The sequence below is a fragment of the Saimiri boliviensis genome, chromosome 1, assembly GCF_048565385.1.
Source record: "Saimiri boliviensis isolate mSaiBol1 chromosome 1, mSaiBol1.pri, whole genome shotgun sequence".
In the NCBI taxonomy this organism is placed as follows: domain Eukaryota; kingdom Metazoa; phylum Chordata; class Mammalia; order Primates; family Cebidae; genus Saimiri; species Saimiri boliviensis.
The window spans coordinates 23,286,272-23,308,629 of NC_133449.1; the positions used below are offsets into that span (position 1 = coordinate 23,286,272).

Below are 22,358 nucleotides of genomic sequence, written 5' to 3' on the forward strand. Positions count from 1 at the left end.
CCATTTGAGAACTAGAAAAATACTCACCTATAGGGTGTCTTGGATTGGTGGATGTGCAAGGTGTAGTAGAAAACAGAAAAACTGTTATAGAAAAAAAAAAAAGACAGTAGGCCAAATTACTGAACCAACCGTTTCAAAACACCTTTGACATGACCAGCACTCTTGCACAAGTAAAATGAACAAACGCCAACATATGTGAACTGTTCATTTTGATTCTTTATTACAACATTATACTCCGTTTCCTTCTGACCTCCTTCTTGCCATGGACATCATAAGGACCTTATAAAACTAATTTTTTTTAACTTTCTTTATTTAAAAAAAAATCACAAACTACTTCTTCTAAATATTAAAAACATTAAAGGCAAAAATCAGGCCATTGAAATTAGAAGTATCCATACAAGGAAGCACTCATGATATAAACTGCACTTACAGTTACAAGAGTTCTAATCATCTCAAAAGCTAAACTTTGAAGTCAGCATTTTAGCCATCAAATTAAAATGTTCCGTCCATGAAAATTCAGCGTATTTTTACATTAAGAATTTAGAGTCCTACAACAAGCCATTTTCTTTAGAAAGTGAAAACTATAAAACTTTTAAACACAGATGTGAATAAAGCAGAAAGCTCAAAGCCAGTATCACTTTACTTGCCTAAAGGGAGCATTATAGGAAAGAGAGAAACAACTTTATGTCATTTAAGAAACTTTAGAACTTGTCTCAGTCACTTAATAGTATTATAAATATATTAAAATTATAAAGCACAGGTTAAAAAAAATATTGGGAGCTAAAACATCCTCGATGTTTTTTATAAAAATTAAAATAAGTTTAATTCTTTGTGCCATGCTATCAGAAACTATTAAAATAATATCTGTGCATTGCTGGTGGCTTTATACCATTTCTATCCCTTTATTTACATTCCATTTATCTAAGATTTACTGAGAATCTATTGTGAAAAGAAGGCACTGTCTGAATTCTAAAGATTCAGGATTCAATAAGTAAGGTACAAATTTCTTTACATGCACACAAAATCAGCTTGTTATAAAACACATCTGTACCAGTTTCTGAACTATGGCAGTAACACAAATTAGCATTTTATGAAAATTAAATCACTTAAATTCTTTTTTTAATATTTTCATTCCCTAAATACTTCAAGAATTTCAGTAAGTGTGATATACTCCAGGTCAGGATAATTTAACTTGTCTACAACCAAAAAAAAAAAGTATTGCTGTGGAAATACTCAGATACCCATGTGAGCAAACATAAAAGCAACCAAAGTGTACACAGACTGCTATAGAGAAACCCAGAAACCTAAAAGCACAAACACAAGAGCATCCAAAGTATACACACAAGAAAGTACATTAATACCTTCATGCTATTCGATCAAAAAGAGCATCCCCTGGGAAATTCTAGATAATAATTTCTTTCTGGGGAAAGAAATGCATTTAAATTTTCACCAATAAAAGACCTTATTCACCTTTAGAAATTATTCCCAACACCACACAGTACCTAAACTCCAAAGCTTTTCAAAGACCATATATAAACGTATTAATTGAATCAAACCTCTCTAATAATTAAAAATATAAAATAAAGCACACTTATCAGTCCCTTTTTTCTAAATCAACAACAGAAATACACAGGAGGCAAAAATTATACTTGAGTATGTCAGAAAAGGAGAATCATAGTTTTGTTTTGTTTTTTAAGAGTGTTAATACTAAAGGTCTTTTACTACCAATAATTAACATTTCCTGTCTTGTTGCAGGACTCAATAACTACTTGTGAACTTAAGGGGGCAACTATAAATCTTTCAGGCTATGCCAAGGGTTCTCATTCTCCTTCCAAAGCCTTTAGCATGTGAAATGCTCAATAACATATGTGTGTACACACACACCCATGCAAATTTGTTTCAGTTATAAACGCTGGACTAATGTCTAGGGACCAGCTTAAGTATGATAGCTCAAAGTGAAAGCTATTGAAGACCTAGAATAGTAATACCTGAGATGCATTTTTACAAAGTACAGATTCCTGAGACTCATCCTAAATTGAATGAATCACAAATCTACGGGTGTGGAGCCAGAAAATCAGAAACTTTTATAAGTATACCCAGGTGATTCTTATGCACACTAAATTATAAGAAAACATTGCTTTTTAATATAGTAGACACTAACTCTGCCAGTTTTCACTCTAATTGGTAATATTAATCAACAGCTGAGTACATCAGAAGGAGAAAAGAAAGTTCTGTCATGAATATTCTTGTCCACGTATGTTTTAAAGGATAGACAAAAATGAAACATGATCCCCACAGTATAAATAATAACAAGGAGGGGTCTTCCACCTTACTACACATATAAATACAGCCCTTTGAAAGTGATTTAAGACTTCTTCCCTTTAAGATTGCCTTTCGTGTTCATGTTACACTATTAAATATCCAACTTAATTTATATTAAGTATTTTAGAGCCTGGGGAAAAGAGAAAACATGCAAGAATAACTTATCATAGACTAAACCCTTATATTACACACCAATTTACAGAGATAACTCTGAGTACAGGAGGACCAGCTCCCAATAAAGGTGAAGCGAAAAGAAAGAAAAGGAAAGGAATACAGAACAGAAGAAAAAAGAATATTTAAAAATCTTTCCAGTGTTTCACCACCTGACTCATGTACTCTCTTCCCTAGGGCTTTTGTACCCACTTATAACCTGGTTTGCCAACCTCTACCAATTATTTTAAAATTCCTGTTATATAACAGCCTATTTTTGCAGATTTTGTTAAAAAAGACAGTGTTATATTTATGAACACAAAATAATTTTAAATATGCACTTAAGATACATATAATCACAGATTAACCAAGACATCTGGTCTCTGGCCAGTGTTCAGAGTCTGGGTGTCTGCTATCATGACTGCACATCATGACTCAGCTGGGGTCAATCTAGAGTAAGCTTGACTTCTAACCCAGAAGCTCTTAGGTATAAACTGAGATGAGATGCCTTAATGTACTACATAATGTGAAATACAACCAAAATAACATTAAGTTTTTGTTGTTTTTCACTAACAAGTGATACCTCTCTCCTCTGCACCAAAACAAAAAGTAGTAAAACCCAAGAAGTGTACAAGAAACCAGAGGATGAAATTAGAATTTAAGTTGGCCAAGTAGGATTCAGAATGACATCATGAAAGAAAACAGGAATAAAAAAAACAAACCCTATAACATCAATATATAGTTCACTACAATGCTTCCTAAATGTTTCCTTACCTTTACTTAAATAACATTAAATTATTAGATTGCTAATGTTTGTAAATATATATAGTATTAGCCATAGAAACTATAAACAAAAATTTAAAAACCTTTCTCACTTTGAAAATATTTCTCTTTCAAAGTGATTTTTTTAATCGTTAGCTTGCTTGATATGGTCAAATAAAAACTTCAAAAAAGATAATTTTCCAAATAGTATAGCATAAACTAAAAAGGCAAAGTTCACACATTACCCAATCCTCCAGATTCCTTCTCCCCAAGCCAAAGCAACCATGATTAACAGTTTTTTAGAATACTTGCTTTTTCCACCAATGTCACCTTCATTTTTCCATATCAGCCCATGTAAATCTACCTCATTTGTGTTAGTGGGTAGATAGGACTCCTTTTTATGTCAAGATACACCGTAACTAATTTTAGCTGGCCCCACATGAAGGGATATTCAGTTTGTTTGCCTTTATGTTTTATGAGGCAACTACATAAGAGGCAGTGATAGACATCCCTGTTCATTTAGCATTGAATACTTGTAGCTAACGTAGCTTTAGAAAAAAATCCTAAACATAGAATTCCTGGGTCAAAAGGTAAATGTACTTGAAGTTATGCATTTTCTTTTCCCACACTACACCACTGTAGTACTTGGAATTTTAAAAGATGGTGCCAAATTATACTCCAAAATAATTAAATAAATTTACATTTCCACTAAGTAAATATGAGCATTCCACATCTTCAACATGGCATTATCAAACTTTTTTTTAAACAAGTCTGATACTTTATTTTCACTTAAGTGAGTCTTAGAATCTTTTCACATTTTTATTGGTTCCTTTTTCTTTTCCCCCATAAATGGCATATTTCTATTTTGCCAGTCTTTATATTAGATTGCTATTCTTTCTTCTTACTGATTTTAAGATATCTTTCCATATTTAAGAAAGTTGTTCTCAACATACTTGCTATAAATATACTTTGTCCCAGACTATGTCTATTAATTTAAAGAATGCTTTTTGCCAGGTGTAATTTAAAATTTTATAAAATCAAATTCCTTCGTATCTTTTAATTTTATATGATCAAATTCCTTCATATCTTTCTAGCTTTTGTGCATTGCTTTTAGAAATTACTTTCACACATAAGATAATAAATACACTGACCCTGTGAATTCTTCTAGTACTTTTATAGTTCTGCTGACCAGCTAGAGTTTATTTTAGGCTATAGAAAAAGGTAGGAAATCCTAGTTTTATTTTGTTTTGCTTTTTCCCCTATTGGAGGAGCTTACTAGTTTTCCAAGACCATTTGGTAAATAATCCATTTCTTCTGTCTACTGATATGAAGTGTCATCGTCATTATGGTTACCACCATCAAAGTCTAAAAGTCTAAGCACGAATTGTCTCTTCTGTTCTATTACGTCGTCTATTCTTGCACAGGCACACATTCTTTATTACTGTAACTCTGTATTATGCCCTTAAAATTTTGGTAGGGCCCCCTAGTGACACTTTTCCTCTAGATTTCTCCTTGCTACTCTCTTAGTTATTTTCTAGAAGAAATACAGAACTCTCTTTTTTTAACTTCTCCCCCTAAGTTTTGAGGAGATTATAATTGGAACTGTACTTAATTTATACACTAATTTAAGAAAAAACCTTACAGGCTTTGAATTTTAAGTCTTACCATTCATTAGCTGTAAGCAGTAGCAGTGGCAGCAAAGGTAGTAGTAATAAACATGATTATAACTAACTTTTGTTGAGGACTATATATCAAGCCTGTTTGACAACCTTATGGTGTCATCTCCATTTCACAGATGAGAATATTAAGGCTCAGAGTGTTAAGCAACTTGCCCAAGGTCACAACCACAACTGAGATTTTAATCTGCATAATTTGACTTGAGTTTACACTCGGAATTTAAGAAGTTTAGTACAGTAATTACAAACAAGGTGTGCTTCTTCCTCCAAAGCTACAAGTATTAACACAACATTATCATTAGTACGAAGTCACCACAAGTATTCTAGCCAGGCATGGCTCTCTACGCAGATAGCACTGTGAAATATTCACAGATATATGCCCATCCCAAATCCTCAGACTTTTTTGTTCCTATATAGTGGGTCACCCCAATGCAGAGATCTGCAGCAATAATCAGATCATGGGAGCTGAGAGTAAGAGGTGATGAGAATACTGAAATGTAATTGCTATCTAAAGCAGAGAAACCATTTAAGCTTGCCATTTATTAATATATAAATAGTAGTGCGTACACACACACGCACACACTAGAAGTATATTCACATAAGAAGTTGAATGCTCAATAGATTTTTAACTGCCCAATCAAATATACTGAAATTTATCTATGTAGAACTTCCCAACCCTCCTCCCTCAAAACAGTTCATCAGAAGAAAGAAGATAACAAACAAAATTATTAGCTTTTGGTTTACAAAGTAAGCTCCTGAGATATCAAGGTAGAGATTTTACTTTAAGACAACCGAATTTTGAAGTCTACTAACTTGGTTTGAGACCCAAATGCCAAATCCCTGAAGTTATATTTACTTTAGGGATATGGAAAGAATACATGAGACTAGTCCAGCTCTGGCTTCCTTAGTAAAGATGGCTTCTTCCCCCTAAGACGACTGACGGTACCATAAAAGGTAGAGAGCATTCCTGGTGGGAGGCTTCTCTGGCCTTTGGTTGGGGAAAAAACAAATAAGGTATGTCTTTCATATACTCAACTGTCTCCTCCAGCAACTTTTAGTTTTCTTCTCATAGTCCCTTCGTATTCTTTCTGCTAATTCCTAGGTAAACTTAGTTGCTATTTTAATTGGGACTTCTTCTTCCATTATATTTCTAACTTATTATGGTATTTATAAGAGAAAACTATCATTTTAAAACATTAACTTTGAAAGTGACCACCTTATGAAATTCCTTTATTGTCTTTCATCATTTTTTAGTTGACACTGTAAGTCTTCCATATAATTAATCATATCATAGGCAAATACTTACAAATTTAATGTATTCTTTCCAATACTTATATTTCTTAATGTCTAACTGAATTAATCTTGCATGCTTCAGTAATGTTACATTATTGGTTTGCTGTACTACTAGATTTCATTTGTAATAGTTTCTTTATAGTCATTGCTTACACGAGATGAGTCTACAGTTTTATTTTGTATTTTCCTGAAAGATGTGATATTGTTGGTTTTGCCAATTTCATAGCTTTCCTCCTATTCCTATGCTTTGTAACAGTTTGACTAGCATCAAAATAATCTTATCCTTTAAAATTAAAATAATTCATTTGTGAAACCAGCTATGTTTAGTGGTTTTAAGATACTTGCTGAATTTCTTCTTCCACAGTGATTGTTTGGATTCTCTCTTCTCTGGGGCCAATTCTGTTGATTTATATTTTTCTAGTAAATCATTTGGATTTATTTTAAATGCTACTGTGTAATTCTCTTACTTGCATGCAACCTGTAGTAATCTTGTCTCTTTAAAAAGGAAAAATATGAGCAAACATATAAATCAACATTATTGGAAAACACCTAGGATAGGTTAAATGAGTCAAAGTGGGAGCAAAATACTGGTAGATAGCATTTAATTCAGAGATTTTGGAAAGAAACCTTTAAATAGGGCTTTAAAAGTAATGCAGTGCTTGTAGGGTGTTTATATCCAGAGAACTGTGAGTAAAAGAGAATCTAAATCAATACTACCATGAATTGTTTAAAAACTGTGTATTTCTTGCTACAATGTAAGAAATGGCTTTCAGTTAGATAATTATAGTATATGTCTTAAGTATCTGGAAAATGTAACTGGGGAAAAAAAACAAAATTGTGTGAAATGTTTTAAGTGTTACTACTCCAGTTATCTAACCCTAAAAGTAGGGTAAGTATCAAAGTACAAAGTGGCGTTCTTCTAATTTATTTATTTGAAACATTATTACTCAAACATTTAATGACCACTGACTATCAGCTGGACACCTTGTCAGAGTTATGAAAATGGCTTAGACATGGTCCCTTGGCTCAAAAAATGTATTACCCTCATCCCTAGTTTCAATACGACATAATACTCCATGGTTATATATAACGTGACCTCAACAAATATAAACAGGCCCTCTAGAACTTTGCTTCACAAACCAGTAAATACAGAATAGTTGAAAATTAAATATCAAACATAAAACTATCAATACAAATATCTATAATTTTGAACTGCTCCCACTATTCTGATATTTAATATTCATTTAATATAAATATTAAATCCTGATATCTCAAATTGGATATCATTTCCCTTTCTATAATGCTCTAAGAAAAGACAGAAGTCTGAAACTGCTCTGAGACCACAGCTTTGAATAGAGGGTCAGAAAAAGGCAAAATAAACACCCTTTCTACGAGGCATAATGAAACAGGGTATTAACAATAAGCTCACGTAAAAAAAACTGTATGCATCAAAAGGATCCTTTACACTATTAGACTGCTAATAAGCAACAAAAAGTTAATATTCATATCGTACTCTGAAAAAAAAACTTATCTATAAACACTACACACTAGAAACACTATCAAAATATAAGCAATAAGAAAGTTGGAAGTGCTCTGATGTAGTACAAACCTACCTGTGCACATGACTCTTCAGGTGTTTTGGCACTAACTGAATAAAGTGCGGGAAGATCTAGTCGATGCACGGAGAATCTTTCTAGAGTGTGCAAAAGTGCTGGAGCAAGGTGAGAAGTTTGACCTGAGCCCCGTTCTCCAGATAGCAATAAGCGCGGCCTGTAAGAGGTTGGCTGATGATATGGTGACCTGTAATACATGTAAAACATAATTATTTCAAAATCATACATTCTGATATGAAATATCAGCAAAATTTTTTATTTAAAACAATTTAACTCCAAATTAACAGAACTTTCCTATATTATTTTAGTACAGTATTTATTTTTTCATTAGTCATGGTTTTAAAATGTTGATATCACTATCATATTAATAACCAAAATATAAAAGTATAAAATCCACTTTAAAATAAAATAACCTTGGTATTCCTGCTATCATACCATATATATTAAATTGAAGATGCATTAAACTCCAGTATCATTTAGTTATTAATTACCCAAGGTTAAAGAATCTTACTTTTTTGACAAAGAGGTAGATCTGAAGATTATTCCAAATGTAGGATTCAATTAACAGGCAGAGCATTTAGGAGGTGATTAAGTCATAAGGGGTCAGGTCAGCCCTCATGAATGGATTAGTTATATTATCAAGCCCTTTGATAATATAACTAGCTAGCTAGTCCCTTCGATCCCTTCTGCCCTGTGAGGACATTGTTGGTCCCCTCCAGAGGAAGGAGCATCCAAGGCATCATCTTAGAGGTAGAAACCAATCCCTCACCAGACACCAAATCTGCCAGAACCTTGATCTTAGACTTCCAGCCTCCGTAACTGTGAGTAATAAATTTATCTTGTTTATGTTCTCACTCATAAGTGGGAGTTGAACAATAAGAACACATGGACACAGGGAGAGAAACATCACACACTGAGGCCTGTGAGGGGGCAGGTTGGGTGGGGTGATGGGGAGGGATAGCATTAAGAGAAATACCTAATGTAGATGACAAGCTGATAGGTGCAGCAAACCACCTGGCACATGCATACCAATGTAACAAACCTGCACATTCTGCACATGTATCAGAACTTAAAGTACAATAAACAAATACATAAGTAAATTTATGTTGTTTATAAATTACTCCATTTAAGGTATTTTATTATAGCAGCAGGAACAAACTAAAACAACCACAATTTTTAAAATAACAAATTTATATATATACACATACACACACACACACACACACACACACACATATACACATATATATATATATATATATATATATATATATATATAACTCCTTCCAAAAGATGACATCTAAAACCCCATACCGAAGAAGGAAAATATATTAAACCAAACTTGACTTGTAATTTCAAGATTCTACAGCACCATTAAAATAACAAATGAGACAAAGTTTACTCTCACTGTGGGTAGTACTAGACATTCTAAGCCAATGCAGTAAGAATAAAGCAAATTTAAAATGGAATTAATAGAAAGCAAAAAGGGAAAAAATTGATACTTGTAAAGGACATGACTATGTAGTAGCAAATCCAAGAAATCAACCAAAAACTATCAGAATCTACCAGCAATGTAACAAGACAGAAGAAATAGAAAAATCAATAGATTTCCTAAACATCATCAATAACCAATGTGAAAAAGGAAATGAAATCTTATTCACAACTGCAAAAAAAAATTAAAAAGGTAAAACAAACATTATCAAATTATAGTCTTTGTAAGAAAAGAGTGAAACTGAGCCTGAACACAAAGACTAAATATATAAAGAGGTCAATTCTTCCTAACCCATTTACTTTTTTTATACACGTAGGATTTTCAAGTTGAAATTCCAAAAGAATTTTTGGGAGGAAGGGAGTTTCAACTTATTCACAACTTTAACTGAAAGAATAATCAAGTAAGAGTATCAAGAAAACTTTTTAAAAACATGCTACCAATTTTAATGCATTCAAACATGTTTAGCAGCAAGCAATTTATTGAGATTTCTTGTTCAATTTTCTTAACGATTCTGCAAAACACATAGTTTCACTTTACTAAACAGATAAGAAACCAGGGCTCACAGAGGTTAGCTATAAAGTTGTATAACCAGGTGGAAGAGTTCAAATTGTCATTCAAGCCCATCTGACTGCAAGGCCCGGGTTCTGAACCCACTATGTTAAGATATGTCCTATTTTATACTGAAACATATTACAGAATAACAATTAATAGAATGTAAAATACACCAAAAAAAAAAAAAAAAAGGGCATCCTAGGAAATGATTAACTGTAATGGAAAGAATTTCATATAAGAAAAGAATCGGCAACGCCGGAACGCAACTCCCAGCGAATGAGACGCAGAGGGCTAGAGGACTTCACTATTCCAAGTTAGGTGCCGGGTTCCTTGCAGTGGAACTGGTAGAATTCTGAAAACAGCCAGGGAAGGTAAGCCGAGAAGCAGGGTGAGTGCAGCCCAGGGAGGACTGACCAAGACGGGGTGGGGCGCATCCCCACCTGGAAAGGGCAGCAGGCTCGGAGGGTCGGGGACTTCACCCCCTCAGTCCTGCGATTCAGATCCTGTGGTTCCCTCATCCCTCCTGCAACCCACTGTCCACAAGAGCCCCGCCAGAATGAGGGGCGCCATAGGTTGTCAATACAAATCTGAGTGTCCACTCCTGCCTGGAGTCGCAAGCTGGCAGGGACCCAGGCGGAAGTGTGGAGTAACACCAGCAGGACGAAACTACCCGTCCCACAGAAAGAGGCAGAGTTGAAAGCAGGGAAACAGGCCATAAGGCCTGGCAGGCCTGACCCCCACCCCCACAAAACTCAAACTGAAGCCCAAGCGCTAGAGAGCTTCTCAGCGAAAACACCAGTTTGATCCCAAACAGGAAGATGGAGTTCCGGGAAGGAGAGAGGCCATTGGGAAAGCGGGGCTCATTTAACGTGCATAAACAAACTCTGGGTAAGACCACCCACCTATCAACCCAACTGAATCCAAGGCAGCCCAGCAGGGCCTCCACAGGCCAAAAAAGATACAGCTCCAACCTCAACAAAAAGCCGGTATATTCAAGAGATTCCTCCCGAAATCACCAACTTCAAAGATCAAAGGCAAATAAACCCACAAAGACAGGAAACAACCAGCGCAAAAAGGATGAATCCATCAAAGACCAGAACACCTCTTCTCTTCCCAGGGATCACAGCTCCTCACCATCAAGGGAACAAAACAAAACAGAGAAAGAGTTTGACGAATTGACAGAAGCAGGCTTCAGAAGGTAGGTAATAACAAACTTCTCAGAGTTAAAAGACCATGTTCTAACCCAATGCAAAGAAACTAAGAACCTTGAAAAAAGGTTAGATGAAATTCTAACTAGAATAACCAGCATAGAGAAGAACATAAATGACTTGATGGAGCTGAAAAACAGCACGAGAACTTCGCAAGGCATACACAAGTTTCAACAGCCAAATCAATCAAGCAGGAGAAAGGACATCAGAGATAGACGATCAAATCAATGAAATAAAATGAGAAGGCGAGACTAGAGAAAAAAGATTGAAAAGAAATGAACAAAGCCTCCAAGAACTATGGGATTATGTGAGAAGACCTAATCTACGCTTGATTGGCATACCTGAATGTGACGGGGAGAATGAATCCAAGCTGGAAAACACTCTTCAGGACATTATCCAGGAGAACTTCCCCAACCTAACAAGGCAGGCCAATATTTAAATCCAGGAAATACAGAGAACACCACAAAGATACTCCTCAAGAAGAGCAATTCCAAGGCACATAATCGTCAGATTCACCAGGGTTGAAATGAAGGAAAAAATCCTAAGGGCAGCCAGACAGAAAGGACAAGTCACTCACAAAGGAAAGACTATCAGACTCACAGTGGATCCCTTGGCAGAAACCCTACAAGCTAGAAGGGAGTGGGGGCCAATATTCAACATCCTTAAAGAAAATAACTTTCAACCCAGAATTTCATATCTGGCCAAACTAAGCTTCATAAGTGAAGGAGAAATAAAATCCTTTACGGACAAGCAATTGCTGAAAGATTTCATCACTACAAGACCTGCCTTACAAGAGCTCCTGAAGGAAGTACTAAACATGAAAGGAACAACCAGTACCAGCCACTGCAAAAATGTACCAAATAGTAAAGAACAATGACACAACAAAGAAACCACATCAACTAACAGGCAAAACAACCAGCCAGTAACAAAATGGCAGGATCAAATTCAAACATGACAATATTAATATTTAATGTAAATGGCCTAAATGCCCCAATCAAAAGACACAGACTAGCAAACTGGATAAAAAGTCAAGACCCATCAGTGTGCTGTATTCAGGAGACCCATCTTACGTGCAGAGACTCACATAGACTCAAAATAAAGGGATGGAAAGAGATTTACCAAGCAAATAGAGAGCAAATAAAAGCAGGGGTAGCAATCCTAGTCTCTGATAAAATGGACTCTAAACCAAGAAAGATCAAAAGAGACAAAGAAGGGCATTAAATAATGGTAAAAAGGATCAATGCAACAAGAAGAGCTAACGATCCTAAATATATATGCACCCAATGCAGGAGCACCCAGATACAAAAAGTTCTTAACAACCTACAAAGAGACTTAGACTCCCGCACAATAGTAGGGGGAGACTTTAATACTCCACTGATAATACTGGACAGATCAAAGAGACAGAAAGTCAACAAGGATATCCAGAACTTGAATGCAGATCTGGACCAAGCAGACCTAATAGACATTTATTTATAGAACATTCCACCCAAAATCCACAGAACACACATTCTTCTCAGCACCACATTACACTTACTCTAAAATTGACCACTTAATTGAAGTAAATCACTCCTCAGCAAATGCAAAAGAACAGAAATCGTAAGAAACAGTCTGTCAGACCACAGCACAATCAACTTAGAACTCAGGATTCAGAAAAACAGTCAAAACCGCACAAGCATATGGAAACTGAACAATTTGCTCTGAATGATGGATGAATGGATAAACAATGAAATGAAGGCAAAAATAAAGATGTTCTTCGAAACCAATGAGAACAAAGACACAACGTACTAGAATCTATGGGACACATGTAAAGCAGTGTCTGGAGGGAATTTATAGCAATAAATGCCCACATGAGAAACAAGGAAAGATCTAAAATTGACACCCTATCATCAAAATTGAAAGAGCTAGAGGAGAAAGATTAAAAAAATGCAAAAGCAAGCAAAAGACAAGAAAATAACTAAGATCAGAGCAGAACTGAAGGAGACAGAGACACAAAAACCCTTCAAAAAATTCAATAAATCTAGGAGCTGCTTTTTTGAAAAGATCAACAAAATAGACCACTAGCTAAACTAATAGAAAAGAGACAAAAATCAAATCGATGCAATAAAAAATGAAAAAGGGGAGATCACCACCAATTCCTCAGAAATACAAACTACCATCAGCGATTTACTACAAACAGCTCTATGCACATAAACCAGTACATCTGGAAGAAATGGATAAATTCCTGGACACTCCCAAGACTAAGCCAGGAAAAAGCTGAAACCCTGAATGGACCAATAATGAGGTCTGAAGTCGAGCCAGCAATTAACAGCCTATCAACCAAAAAAAGTCCAGTTCCAGATGGGTTCACAGCTGAATTCTACCAGACGTACAAAGAGGAGCTGGTACCATTCCTGCTGAAACTATTCTAAACAATACAAAAAGACGGAATCCTCCCTAACTCTTTCTATGAGAACAACACCATCCTGATACCAAAACCTGGCAGAGACACAACTAAAAAAGAAAACTACAGGCCAATATCCATGATGAACACTGATGAAAAATATTCAGTAAAATACTGGCAAACTGATTGCAACAGCACATCAAAAAGCTTATCCACCACGATCAAGTAGACTTCATCCCAGGGATGCAAGGCTGGTTAAACATATGCAAGTCTATAAATGTAATCCACCACATAAACAGAACCAAAGACAAAAACCACATGATTATCTCAACAGATACAGAGAAGGCCTTCAACAAAATTCAACAGCCCTTTATATTAAAAACTCTCAATAAACTAGGTATTGATAGAACATACTTCAAAATAATAAAAGCTATTTAGGACAAACCCACAGCAAATATTATACTGAACGGGCAAAAACTAGAAGCATTCCCTTTAAAAACTGGCACTAGACAAGGATGCCCTCTCTCACCACTCCTATTCAACATAATATTGGAAGTTCTAGCCAGAGCAATTACGCAAGAAAAAAAATAATAAAGGGTATTCAATTAGGAAAAGAAGAAGTCAAACTGTCCCTATTTGCAGACAACATGACTGTATATTTAGAAGACCCCATCATCTCAGCCCAACCTTCTCAAGCTAATAAGCAACTTCAGCAAAGTCTCAGGATACAAACAAAATCAATGTGCAGAAATCACAAGCATTTCTATATATTAACAACAGACAAATAGGACAAATCATTAGCGAACTCCCATTTATCACTGCTACAAAGAGAATAAAATACCTAGGAATACAACTAGCAAAGGATGTAAAAGATCTCTTCAAGGAGAACTACAAACCACTGATCAAGGAAATAAGAGAGGACACAAATAGATGGAAAAACATTCCATGCTCATGGTTAGGAAGAATCAATATTGTGAAACTGGCCATACTGCCCAAAGTAATTTATAGATTCAATGCTAACCCCATCAAGCAACCATTGACCTTCTTCACAGATCTGGAAAAAAAACACTTTAAATGTTACATGGAACCAAAAGAGAGTCCAAATAGCCAAGACAACCCTAAGCAAAAAAAAACGAAGTTGGAGGCATCATGCTACCTCACTTCAAACTATACTATAAGGCTGTAGCCTTGTATATTGGTCTATATCTCTGTTTTGGTATCAGTACCAAAACAGAGATATAGACCAATGGAACAGAACAGAGGCCTCAGAATCAATGCCACAAATCTACAACCATCTGATCTTTGACAAACCTGACAAAAACAAGCAATGGGGAAAGGATTCCCTGTTTAATAAATGGTGCTGGGAAAACTGGCTAGCCATATGCAGGAAGCTGAAACTGGACCCCTTCCTTACGCCTTATATAAAAATTAACTCCAGATGGATTAAAGATTTAAACATAAGAACTAACATCATAAAAACCCTAGAAGAAAACCTAGGCAAAACCATTCAGGACATAGGCATAGGCAAGGACTTCATTACTAAAGCACCAAAAGCAACAGCAACAACAGCCAAAATAGACAAATGGGATCTAATTAAACTCCAGAGCTTCTGCACAGCAAAAGAAACAATCATTAATGTGAACTGGCAACCAACAGAATGGGAAAAAATTTTTGCAATTTACCCATCTAACAAAGGGCTAATATCTAGAATCTACAAAGAACGAAAACAGATTTACAAGAAAAAAAAACAAACCCATTCAAAAGTGGGCAAAGGGTCTGAACAGACACTTTTCAAAAGAAGACATTTATGAGGCCAACAAACATATGAAAAAATGCTCATCATCACTGGTCATTAGAGAAATGCAAATCAAAACCACATTGAGATACCATCTGATGCCAGATAGAACGGTGATCATTAAAAAATCTGGAGACAACAGATGCTGGAGAGGATGTGGAGAAATAGCAACACTTTTACACTGTTGGTGGGAGTGTAAATTAGTTCAACCATTATGATGACAGTGTGGTGATTCCTCAAGGATCTAGAAGTAGAAATACCATTTGATCTAGCAATCCCATTACTGGGTATATACCCAAAGGATTATAAATCGCTCTATTATAAAGACACATGCACACGTATGTTCGTTGCGGCACTGTTTACGATAGCAAAGACCTGGAATCAACCCAAATGCCCACTGATGATAGACTGGACAAAGAAAATGTGGCACATATACACCATGGAATACTATGCAGCCTTAAAAAATGATGAATTTGTGTCCTTTGTGGAGACATGGATGAATCTAGAAACCATCATTCTCAGCAAACTGACACAAGAACAGAAAACCAAACACTGCATGTTTTCACTCATAGGTGGGTGATGAACAATGAGAACACTCGGGCAAAGAGAAGGGCACAAAACTCACTGGGCTAGGTGGGGAGGAAGAGGGAAGGAGAGGGACAGCAGGGGCGGGGTGGATGGGAAGGGATAACACCAAGAGAAATGCCTGATGTAGGTGATGGTGGTGAGGAGGGTGGATGTGGCATGTACAGTATGTACTTAGGCAACAATCCTGCAGGATGCACACATGTACCCCAAAGCCCAAAGTAAACATATAAAAAAAATTCATTATTCAATTAAAAACAAAGAAAAGAATCATAAAAAAATAAATGAGGGCAGCACAGTTGCTCACACCTGTAATCCCAGCACTTGGGAGGCTGAGGTAGGTGGATCATTTGAGCCCAGGAGTTCTGAGACCAGCCTGGGCAACATGGCAAAACCCCATCTCTACAAAAAATACAAAAAAAAAAAAAAATTGCCAGGTGTGGTGGTGTGCAACTGTAGTCCCAGCCATCCGGGAGACTGAGGTAGGAGGATCACCTGTACCCAGGAGCCATGATGGTACCACTGTATCCCAGCTTAAATGAGAGTCAGACCTAGTCTAAAAAAATAAAATAAAAGGAACAGAAATGGATGATAAAATAAATGTTTAAAAACAGAGAAATCAGGACATTTCACAGCATAAACAAAATTATTTCTAACACAAAATTTAAATAAAAAGATTCACTTATTTTTAATTCATAATAATCTAAAAACCTTTGTAACTCAAAAATTATAATCTGAACCAAACAGCAAACAAGCAAATGGCATAAAGAATTTGCCATAGAGCAGTGCACAGTAGCACATGCCTTTAATCCCAGATACTTGGGAGGCTGAGTTGGAAGAATGACTTGAGCTGAGGAGTTCAAGACTAGCCTGGGCAACATAGAGAGATCCCATCTCAAAAAATAGTTGATTGAAAAAATATAAAAAGAAAATTTAATTTTAAAAAAACTGGCTGGGTGCGGTGGCTCAAACCTGTAATCCCAGCACTTTGGGAGGCCAAGGTGGGTGGATCACAAGGTCAGGAGTTCAAGACTAGCTTGGCCAAGTGGTGAAACCCCGTCTCTACTAAAAATATAAAAATTAGCTGGGCAGGGTGGCAGGTGCCTGTAATCCCAGCTACTTGGGAGGCTGAGGTAGAGAACTGCTTGAACCCAGGAGGCAGAGGTTGCAGTGAGCCAAGATCTTGCCCCTGTACTCCAGCCTGGGTGACAGAGTGAGACTCCATCTCAAAAAAGAAAAATGTAATAAAAAGAATTTGTCAGCCGGGTATGGTGGCTCACACCTGTAATCGCAGCACTTTGGGAGGCTGAGGCAGGCAGATCACGAGGTCAAGAGATCGAGACCATCCTGGTCAACATGGTGAAACCCCATCTCTACTAAAAATACAAAAATTAGCTGGGCGTGGTGGCGTGCACCTGTAGTCCCAGCTACTCAGGAGGCTGAGGCAGGAGAATTGCTTGAACCTGGGAGGCGGAGGTTGCAGTGAGCCAAGATTGCACCACTGTACTCCAGCCTGGAGACAGAGCGAGACTCCGTCTCAAAAAAAAAAAAAAAAGAATTTGTCATAAACAGGAATGGTTCTTAATGTATAGAATTAATATGCATAGTTTTGGGGGGAAAAAAGCCTCCATGGGCAAAGAACTTAAAACAGACAATTCAAAAAGAAAATAGAATTAGGAAACTTTTTAAAGTGTTTATTTATTTAATAGTTATAGAATGCCTCCTATGCTGAATGCCTTAACCCTAAGTATCAAACAATACTAGTGTTATCACAGAGCTCATAATTGAGTGGTATTTAGTTAAAAAAAAAAAATTACCATAATTCAATGTGATTAATAAGTGATACCTGTTTAAGTACCCAGTGCTATGGGAGATACCAGTTAGACACTCATAGAAGGCATTTCTGGAAAACTGTTACTAAGGCAGAAACCCAACGGACTGGAGGTATAAAGGATGAATTCCAAGACTGCAAAACAGGATGTGCAAAGGACCAGAGGTTAAAAAGAACATGACTCTTTGGGGCAACTGATACAGTTCATACAGCCAGTTTTGGTTTTGTTTGTTTGGTTTAAAGTATCGGGGACATGTTGTGAGGGGTGCAGTAAAGGTACTAGGGTTGGGGAGAGAAAAAGAAAGGTTAAGTTAGACTACAAAGGGCTACAAAGGGTTTTGTAAGCCATATTAAAAGTTTGGAATCTGTATTGAAGACAATGGGGAAGCATTAAGATACTTTAGAGGAGGGCCGGGTGCGGTGGCTCAAGCCTGTAATCCCAGCACTTTGGGAGGCCGAGGCGGGTGGATCACGAGGTCGAGAGATCGAGACCATCCTGGTCAAGAAGGTGAAACCCCGTCTCTACTAACAATACAAAAAATTAGCTGGGCATGGTGGTGTGTGCCTGTAATCCCAGCTACTCAGGAGGCTGAGGCAGGAGAATTGCCTGAACCCAGGAGGCGGAGGTTGCGGTGAGCCGAGATCGCGCCATTGCACTCCAGCCTGGGTAACAAGAGTGAAACTCCGTCTCCAAAGAAAAAAAAAACAACAACAACAAAGATACTTTAGAGGAGCAAGATAATCATATACATGTTAAGGGACAATAACTCTATTTCAGCATGTCAGTATGGTAATGGGTTTTGAAAGAAGGCAAATGAGAGGAAAGATAATCCATCAGGCATCTGCTATAGTAACCCAGGCATGAGATGCGAATGACAGTTCAACAAGAAAAGTGCTAGAGGAAGAAAGAATAGCCTGTGATGAGACTTACTTAGTGAGAAAAAATAAAAAAGACTTGGTCATTGACTAGACAAAGAAAGAAAGAAAAGGAAAGAAGTTGAGAATGATGGCAAATTCTTGCTGAGACAACTGAATGGATGGTGGCTCACAAGACTCATGGGAAGAGAAGGGGAAATATAGTCCAGCTATGGATGGAAAGATCAATGGTACAACAAAAAGGAGATGGGCCACTGGACAGGGTCAGTCTAGGCTTGGGAATGAAATGGTAGTCATTAACACAGAGAGGAAAAAATTGAGAAAATATAAATGAAAATAATGATAGACATCTCTTATCTGTTAGATTAATAAACTAAAAATTAATTTTAATACCCATTATCAATGAGAGGATAGGAAAACTGATATCCTCACAACTAGTGGGAAAAAAGCACAACTTTTCTGAAATTATATGTGGTAGGTCTAAATATGCCAAAATGTAAGCCCAAAAATATTCGGTAACTCACTCCATTACTAGGGACTCCCTAACCTCTTACTATAGTCTATGTTTTTTCCCATAGTACTTATCTTCTAACGTTTTATCTATCTAGCAATCTATTACATTTATTGTTTTACTATCTGTCTCTTCCATTTAAAAATATAAGTTCAATGAGGGCCAGGATCTTAGCCTATTTTGTTCACTGACATATCCCAAGTACCCAGGACAACGTCTGGAACACGATGCGCACTTTCACAAAACATTTGAATAAGTGAATGAATATACGAAAGAACAAATGAGCAATTCAACAAAACAAAAAGATACTACATTCATCTATCTGGTTTGTAAAGGTTTTAAAAGACAGGGCTCAGAATTGATAATGGCAGACAGCACTTTCATACATTAGTATGAGAAATGTAAACTGGTACAAGCCTTCTGGAAAATAATTTAACAATCTGTATCAACATGCTAAATGTGTATACTCTGACACAGCAATTGCTGTTCTTAAAATTTACCTTACACTTTGAATCAGATAATGGTGTAAAGATGTATACTTAGAAACAAGTCTATTGTTTAGAAAAGAGGAAACCTGAAAATTTCAAATTTTACCAATAAGGGTCTATAAATTATGGATAGCTACTATGCAGCTACCCTAAAATAATGATATTAAACATATGGTGACATGAAATAATATTCCCTACACAGTGGATGAAAAAGTAAGTTATATTAACAACTTATAGGAGGATATAATCTAGATATGAGTCTATACATTATACATGCATAGAGAGAACATGGAAGTGTGGTCATCAAAACTTTAACAAATATTACCTGCAGGTGCTGGGGCTTTAATTTTTACTTTCTTCTTTATGCTCTTCTTTATTACTTGAATTTTCTACAGTGTATACCATCTTTCTAATCAGAAAAAACAAAGCTATTTTCATTTGGAAAACCTCAGAAAGCTCTGTTTCTAATCACCCTTATGATTACATAAAATAAGAAAGATAACTTATTTTCCATCATAAGGCTTCTCTACCAGATTGGTAAACCTTAACAATCTTGACTTCTCCTTTATATTAAATGTGAAAAAGAAAAGGTTTCAACATTGTTTCAGGAGACTATTCTCAGCAATCCACCAGCAATACTCAGGCTAATGTGACTAAAAATCAGCACTCAACTTATGCTTTCTTCTGGCTGAGCACCTTTTTTTCTGCATTGATCTGTAACATTAATGTATCTTGCTCAAACAGCAAACGAAACCAACCAAACAAAAAAGACTGTATGTTGCCAATACTAAAGGTCTTAATTCTAAAGCGTATGCTTCTTGGAGAGTGTGAAATATATTGTTCAACTTACCTAAAGAAGTAATGCAATTCCCTAGCTACTTACTAAGCTCAGAAATCAATTTGGAAAAAATATTATCTTAGGAAACAAACAGCACAGAGAGCGAGCCTGGCTCTGCCACCTGCTAGAAAGATGATCCTGGGCAACTTAATTAACTTTTGTGTGCTTCAGCTTCCTCATCTGTAAAATGATGATACCACAAATGCAATATGATTCTTGAGAGGCCTATATATATTACTAAATATGAAGCATAAGATCTTTACATACCAAATGTATATCTAATTTGTAAAAAGCACTCAGATGCAAACTCCCATCCCTTCATACTGCAAAAAGACAGCAAACATCACTATTTCTCCTATAAAAACTTGCCAGACTTCCAGCAGAATTAGTTCTGCTTTCATAGCACTTTTGCCATATTGAAATCTTTGTCACCCCCAACAATGAGACCTTCTCTAAAGTAAGAATTATATCTTATTCACACTTATGTTTTCAGCATCTCATACAATGCCTGGCATATGGTAAACAAAGAAAAATTGGATAAATGGGTAGGTGAATAAAGAAATAAATGAATAATATTATAATATCTAAAAATGTTAATTCTAGAATATAGCTGTAGGAAAGTCAAGTCAATGAACTAGAAAAGCTTATGTAAAGGAAGCTAATATTAAACCAATTCTTTCAGAAAAGCTAAAACAAAATGAGCCATACCAATGTCTCACATTAAATCAGTGACAGGAAATGTCCTCAATAAAAAGTCAAACTTAAAACTGGACATATTTTCTAATAGCTAAATCTATTTCTATATTCCTTTCTTGACAACAGTTATCTTATAAAATTAAACATGTCTTTTGACAGTTTTAGTTTCTGCTACTAAAGAATGCAAATCCAAATAACTATAACTGTCTCACACACACACACACACACACACACACACACACACACACACACACAGAGGAGAGAGAGGGAAAGAGAGGGAGGGAGGAAGGGAGGGAGAGAGGGAGGAAAGGAAGGAGGGAGGGAGAGAAGGAGAGAGAAAGAAAAACAGAAAAAGAAAGAGAGAAGGGCTAGGCAGGTGAAAGGCAAAAAAAAAAAAAAAAAAAAAAAATGGCTTTCCCATAACTATCAATAAAACAAATCTGTAAAATGCTGAAATGGCCTACAAAAAAACTTCCCCAAGAGCATAAAAGAATCTGGAGAAGTAGAAAAAAACTTACTAATAGAAGAGTTTGCTGTTAAAGAACATATGAAGAAAAAAAGAGATGAAAGTAATTTAGGCTCATTTTTTAAAATGAAAAACAAGAAAGGGTTATCAATGCAAATAATCAAATCAATAATGTGCCAAAATCTACATGGGAAAACTTCAAGCTGGAGACTTAAATTTGTTCAAAATATTAAAAGTACACACAATCCAGCCTCTTCTAATAGAAGTGCTATTAGATCTACCTGACTGAAGCTTTATGGTCCTTCAACTATGGGGCTAATTATGTAAATCCAAGTAAAGATGCTGTTAGTATGTGAAAACTGTTTGGTCTCTTCATTTAAAATTACATTTGTACTGTAAGTGTTTACCTATTATAGTGCACAGCAAAAGCTGCTTTAACACAGGTAACAAAAGAGTAAATGTAAATTGAAAAACCATAAGATCCAACTTATGAAAGTATAAACTAATGATGTTTCTAGAAAATCAAAAAGTTATTTAATTACCGAACAATTTCTAAATGAAAATTTCTTTAGTAGCCTTAGAGACCTAAATGATCATCTAAAGCTCACTACAAATTAAAGTACTACAGATCATGGCAAATATTTAATTTCTGCCCATTTTAGTTTAAATAAAAAGCAATAAAGTTAGAGCTCATAGGTTGACTTTCTAAGGGTAAGCCTTCCCCTGCCTCCATGGGGGAAAAAAATTCACACCATCACTTTTTAAAAAAAACTTGGCCGGGTGCAGTGGCACACGTCTATAATCCCAGCACTTTGGGAGCCCAA

At 36.0% G+C, this 22,358-nt stretch overlaps 1 protein-coding gene across 4 annotated transcripts in view; it reads right to left on the reverse strand.

Moving 5' to 3' along the window:
* Positions 1–22,358, reverse strand: part of ATAD2B (ATPase family AAA domain containing 2B) — a 195,650-nt gene that overhangs the window by 62,531 nt on the left and 110,761 nt on the right. For all 4 annotated transcript variants that reach the window (XM_074394602.1, XM_074394596.1, XM_074394609.1 and 1 more), the window contains one exon: positions 7,817–8,003. In XM_074394602.1, coding sequence (XP_074250703.1) covers positions 7,817–8,003 — 187 coding nt within the window. The remainder of the gene's footprint in view (positions 1–7,816; positions 8,004–22,358) is intronic.